General features: G+C 30.1%; 2 protein-coding genes across 2 annotated transcripts; both read right to left on the bottom strand.

Moving 5' to 3' along the window:
* Positions 1-692: 692 nt before the first annotated feature.
* On the bottom strand, positions 693-2,980 carry LOC112600132. Its single transcript, XM_025347294.1, has 3 exons — positions 2,841-2,980; positions 2,521-2,720; positions 693-2,434 (listed from the first exon to the last, which is right to left on the bottom strand). The coding sequence occupies exons 2-3, from the start codon at positions 2,717-2,719 to the stop codon at positions 828-830; spliced, it is 1,806 nt and encodes a 601-aa protein (XP_025203079.1). The 5' UTR covers position 2,720; positions 2,841-2,980; the 3' UTR covers positions 693-827.
* Positions 2,981-3,139: 159 nt separating this feature from the next.
* LOC112600133 (zinc finger MYM-type protein 1-like) lies at positions 3,140-5,519 on the bottom strand (the record flags this gene model as incomplete). Its single annotated transcript, XM_025347295.1, has 4 exons — positions 3,140-3,378; positions 3,430-4,160; positions 4,572-5,119; positions 5,171-5,519. Coding segments are annotated over 4 exons (1,867 nt in total), but the record flags the coding sequence as incomplete, so codon positions are not given.
* Between the last annotated feature and the right edge of the window lie 394 nt (positions 5,520-5,913).

The raw sequence follows: 5,913 nt of genomic DNA, 5'->3' as shown, positions 1-5,913 counted from the left end.
CAGTTCGTGATTTTTTAGTGCTGACTCTGTTACTGATAAGTGTTCACATTCGTGGCAAAAATGAGAATACCCATAGGCGAAACTAGACATTTTTATTAGGTCAGGCCAAATGAAAAAATACTTCTATTAACAACTTTATAATGTAGTAATTTTGTTTAATGTATACATAATATATATATATATATATATATATTAATTATATTATAATGAATATTTTTTTACAATTTAAATATTTAATAATAAATAAAAAAATATAATAATTAATTAATACATTTATAATAATAGACGACGATTAAATGGTAGGGGAACGTGGGGCAGAATGGGGACGTTAATGTATCAGAAGCTATAACTCACTCAAAAATTGTGATTTTGATTTGAAACTTGAACTGTGTAATCTTTAGGATATGGTTATTAATATGTGAGCATTTTTTAAACATTCAGTTAAGTCTCATAGTGTTAAAGGTCAAAATAGGTTTAAGTATAATTTTCCCGTTTTGCCCCATACATGGGGCAAAATGGGGACGCCTCTCAAATATTATTTATTTAACATAAATATTATTTCATTTTACATATATGCAAATAAGTTTAACTACTTGAACTTTTTTTTATATAAATAACTTGTACATACATACATAGGAATATATTTTAATATAATAATATTGTACAAATCAATAACAAATAATAATAAGTGCTTGTAAATTTAAAACACATAAACTTTTACATTTATTAAATAGGTACATTTTATTTAAATACTAATTATAGATGTAGTACCTACACAAGTAGTCAAACTTAAAAATTTAATTAAAAAATTAACACATTTAAAATAATTAAGAGCAAAGTTCACAGGTTAATAAGGCATCCTTATCTTTTTCATCAATGCCCGCACAAAGGCAGTGGGCCCATAAATTGCATTTGGAACATTGAATCCACCCATCGACTGATATTGAATATGACTCACCACAGTATAGACAGTTCTCATCTACATCACTGGACACTGGTTCCTTAGTTTTTACTCTCCTTATTTTTTTTGTTTTATTTTTATTCTTAAACAATGAACGCTTTGCAGTCTGTGGCTTTGAGTTTGCATTTGCTGCTAAAAGTTCATTTTTATAAGGGGAATCAGTAAGGATTGCTGTTTTACCTCTTCTCTTAGAACAACGTGCAGTGGTTTTTGAACTTTTAGGTATTGGCTGTATTTCCTCAGGAGAAGACACAGGGAATACTTTCTCAGCATTGTTTTGCCAATAGGAACATCCTGGTGAGTTTTGTTTTGTTGTTATATCTGTTGCAACATTCTCTTTTTGGCTTGGATCTGAAACTTCTACTTGAATTGTATTCATATCTGTAATATTGAGTTGATTATTAACAGAAATTGTATCTCCCAAATCAATGTCTGTAGCTGCACTGGCTAGAAAATCATGCTCATTGAATATGTTTGAATCAACTGGCCAAATGCCAGTTGCCCTGAATGCGTTAATTGCTGTTGACATAGTTGATGCCTTTATATAAGCTTTTCCAAACAGTGAAGCAATTTGAAATTGTGTAACTACCCTGTGCTCATTAGCATGTTCCCTCAGCCATTTTTTTACTTCATCACAATAATAGACACTAAGCGGTTTCATAAATCCTACGTCTAAAGGCTGAAGCTTATGAGTACAGTGAGGCGGAAAACAAAGCAGAATTACACCAGCATCCCTAGCTCTATCAATTAATTGTATAGATTTGGTGTGAGTAGAATGACCATCAAGTAGAAGCAAAACTTTATTTGTTTGAGATGCTCTTGAAAATAATATAAATTTGTCAAACCATTTCAAAAACAAATCGGTTTGGATCCACCCACTTGGGTGCACTTCTGCCCACGACCCAGGTGGTCCACCATCAATAAGCTCTGGTTTAGCCCTAACGCGAGGAAATATAAGCATAGGAGGCATATAAGATCCATCTGCACCCATACATATTTCAACTGTAATTGTTTGGCCTCTTTCAGCAGATGTTAAAGTACCTACTTGACGGCGACCACGGCATGCAATTATTTTGCTTTGAGATTTTGGGACACACGATATTCCCGTTTCATCAACATTAAATATTTGCGAAGCAGTTAATTTGTACTTATCAACAACGTCTGTCAGCAAAGCATAAAACTTACCCACTGCTACTTGATTGAAACCAGAAGCTCTTGCCGCTGATGTAGCTTCAGGTTGGCGTAATGATAAGTCAGCATGTCGTTTCATAAATCCATACAGCCAGTCTTTTCCAGCCTTTAAGTTGTCTTTTTCAAAAGGATGCATTAAATTATTCTTTTCTGCAAGTTGGAAAGCTAATCCTCTTAATTCTAAAGATGTTAGTCCAAATAAACGGGCCTCCATAGATTTAATGTATTCAACTAATTCAATCTCTTGTTCGCTGTTGAAAACTGTTTTATACTTCCCAAGTCCTTATAAAATAATAAATATTATATATATATATATATATATATATATATATATTATATTGTAAATGTAAATACTTAAATAAGATTACCTTTACTAAAAGCATTTGTTTTATTTCCAGATTCTAAGTAGACTTTCACTCTTCTTTCAAGAGTTGACTGTGGAACATCAAATGCTGATGCTGCTTTTCTATACCCCATCTCTTTGTTTACACAAACCATAATGGCATTTTTCATAGACTCTTCTGTCCACGATTGGCGTTTAGTTTTTCTAACATAGTTTCTAACCATTCTATAAATATGGTAATATATCGTTTCAAAATTATGAAATTAAAACATTGGGGCAAAACGGGGACGTCCCCATTTTGCCCCGAACAGGTCTATCCCATTATGCCCCAATGAGTACACTTACCTGCAGCCGTTGTTCGTAAACACAACAATTAATTTTTTTTAATAATTAATATTATTAAAATAATCTTAAGAACATTTGCTATAAAAACAGTGAAAACAAATTTATGTAACAATAAGTAAACCATAAAAACATTTCGGAAAAAAATATCAGTTTATTATATCAATCAGATGATAAGAGGCATTTGTGATGATTTTAATTTATTACTGATAAGATAATTGATATGTGAACTTGAAATTTTTGTCACATGATATTGTTAGCCCAAGGATTCTATATATTAAGTTTTTAAATCAGTATGACCATTATAAGACATAGATATTGGAATGTCCCCGTTTTGCCCCATGGCCCCGTTCTGCCCCACGTTCCCCTACCAATTTTTTAAATTCTTCAATGACATTCTCAACATTAACATTATTAGCCAAAGACTGTTCCATGTATGGTAGCATAAGGTCATCTAAACGGTCTTGTTTCATGGTGGATCGAAGTTTACTTTTTACATGAGTGAGTTTAGAAAATGCTCTTTCACAAGAAGCACTGGTTACTGGAATCACACAAAAATCTCTAATAATTTTTATAAAATTATTATATATACCTTCAATTTCATTTTTTCGGAACCAATCTAGCCACGTCATACAATCTTGTTTAACAAGTTGTGTTACACAATCTAAGTCACGAGACAAAAGTAGACGGATCTCAGAAATTAATTCCTCTTCAGAAATATTAAAAAATGACGATAACAATTTAATATCATCTTTATTTGAGTCAAGTTTTAACATTTTCCCGACTGCTGTAATTAAAGATATTGTATCTTGATTAAAACGTTGATCAATACCATATATAAGAGAATCTAACATGGGAATCAATACAGTAACACGAATTTCTTCTTTTTTTGTATTGAAAATATGTTCATTATCTATGTTGTCATCAAAACGTTTTGATTTTTTCCTTAACTTAATCGATGGTTCATCAATATCATATTCTTTGCAAATTTTTAAAACTGTTGTATATGCTTCATCATAGAAATCATTATTACAACGTAATTGTTGTAAAGCTGAACGAAGATTCTTAACTTCATTTATTGCAACCAATAAATTAATTGAAGGATTTTGAAGTGTTTGACTTACTTTTAGAATCATTTGTAGTATGGGATGCATTAATTCTAAGGAAATAATAAAATTAAAACTCTGACAATGCATAATAATTCCTTTTTCTTTAACTTTGACTTCAGGCAATTTCGTTATTTTATTTACTTCAATTATTGTTTTTATTATAGCTGAAAAGTTTTCACGAATTGCAGATACTGCCTCTGCTCTACATGCCCATCTGGTTGTAGATAAAGATTTTAATGATTTTAATTTTAAATTCATAGTATTTTTAATTTGTTCAAATATTGCATGACGTGTTGGACTTCCCTCAATAAAATTGTAAACCATTTGAATAACGCCAATTCGTGAAATACAAGAGTCAACCAATACAAGATTCAAACAATGCGCAAAACAATGCACATAAAGTATTTTCGAATTCTGTTCTTTGCACTTTGATTGTACACCAGATATTTTACCAGCCATTGATGCTGCTCCATCAAAACAAACAGATACTACTGATTCCCATTTTAAATTTAATTCCAAAATTATTAATTTTATAACATTAAAAATAGATTCTGCAGTAGTTGACTCCAACTGTTTTAGACTTATAAATGTTTCAATTGGTTTATTTTGTTCATCGTCAAAGTACCTTAGGACAATAGCCATTTGTTCTATATGACCACAGTCACTAGTTTCGTCCGCCATAATTGAAACTTTTTTTCCATTTAAATTCTTAAGAATAAGTTGAAATATAACGTTATGTAGAGACTTAATTAAATCATTTTGTATTTTACTACTTAAATATTGGGCATTTTTTGGGCCTTTTTCTAAGTGAGCTTGAATTATAGGATCATATTTCTTTAGTAGATTGACAGTTTCTAAGAAGAGTCCTTTATTCATACTTTTAGAACTTTCATCGTGGCCTCTAAATGATCGTCCAGTTTTCGATAACAATATAACTATATCGATTAGACGTTTTAAAACTTCTCTGTTATGAAGACGGTCCTTCTCTCTATTTTTTAAATCTAATTCGTTTTGAATTTTTAATTGAACATCAATAGAGACACCTGACTTAAATACTGACCAAGATTCTACACAATTTGTATGACATACTGATTTCACATGGGATTTAAAAGCATTACATGCATCTTTCCAATTTGAATATCCTTTACTTATAAATGCTTGATCAATATGACCCTTAATTGCCACATTATTTAAAGAAAATGCTCGACAATAAAAACAGTATACTGCATTTTTACTTTTACTGTATTCCAACCAGTCATAATTATCATACCATGCATTTTGAAAGCTACGAAGTCTATTCCCAAAAAGAGTTTTTGGATATGAAAGAAGACGGATTTGGCAAGGCCCTTCAGATAGTTTTACATTACGCTCTATACGCTCTTTTGGAAGTGGTAAAGCAGGATCATTGGGTAAAACAGTTTTAGTAATATCAGTGTCATTTAGATCAATAGTTAAAGGTACTTCGGAAGAAATAGAATTTGATGTAGCTATTGTAGCTAAATTAGTTTTGTCAGTTTCAATACTTGGAATTTGTGGAGGTGATCCATTTTTGTTCAATTTTCGGATAACAAATCTATTTTGTAAGAATAATAATTAATAATATTAGTTTTTATTTTAAAATGATATTATTATTTTTTATTCATTACGGTATATTAAACAATATATTTAAACAAAAATTAATTTTATATTATAACAATTTTGACAATTTATTCATACTACTTGTCCTGTATGGGTGTATCGTGTCAAATATAAAATAATTTTGGAAATATTGAATTTTTCAATGAAACTATATGAAGAAATAGACTATAACTATCGATAAGAAGAAACAATTATGTTATTTTTTTTTGTTTTTTCTAAAAATTATCACTGACAAAAATAATATTGAACAAAATTAATTCCGAGTTTAGTCACTAACGTTATTTTTTGACAGGTTTGTGACTAAAAATACATATAAATTCAACAAACAA

This window comes from Melanaphis sacchari, unplaced genomic scaffold, assembly GCF_002803265.2.
Source record: "Melanaphis sacchari strain LSU unplaced genomic scaffold, SCAv2.0 Contig610_pilon_pilon, whole genome shotgun sequence".
Lineage (NCBI taxonomy): Eukaryota > Metazoa > Arthropoda > Insecta > Hemiptera > Aphididae > Melanaphis > Melanaphis sacchari.
The sequence above is the reverse complement of the archived record's forward strand: the minus strand, read 5'-3'. Positions and strand labels throughout refer to the sequence as shown.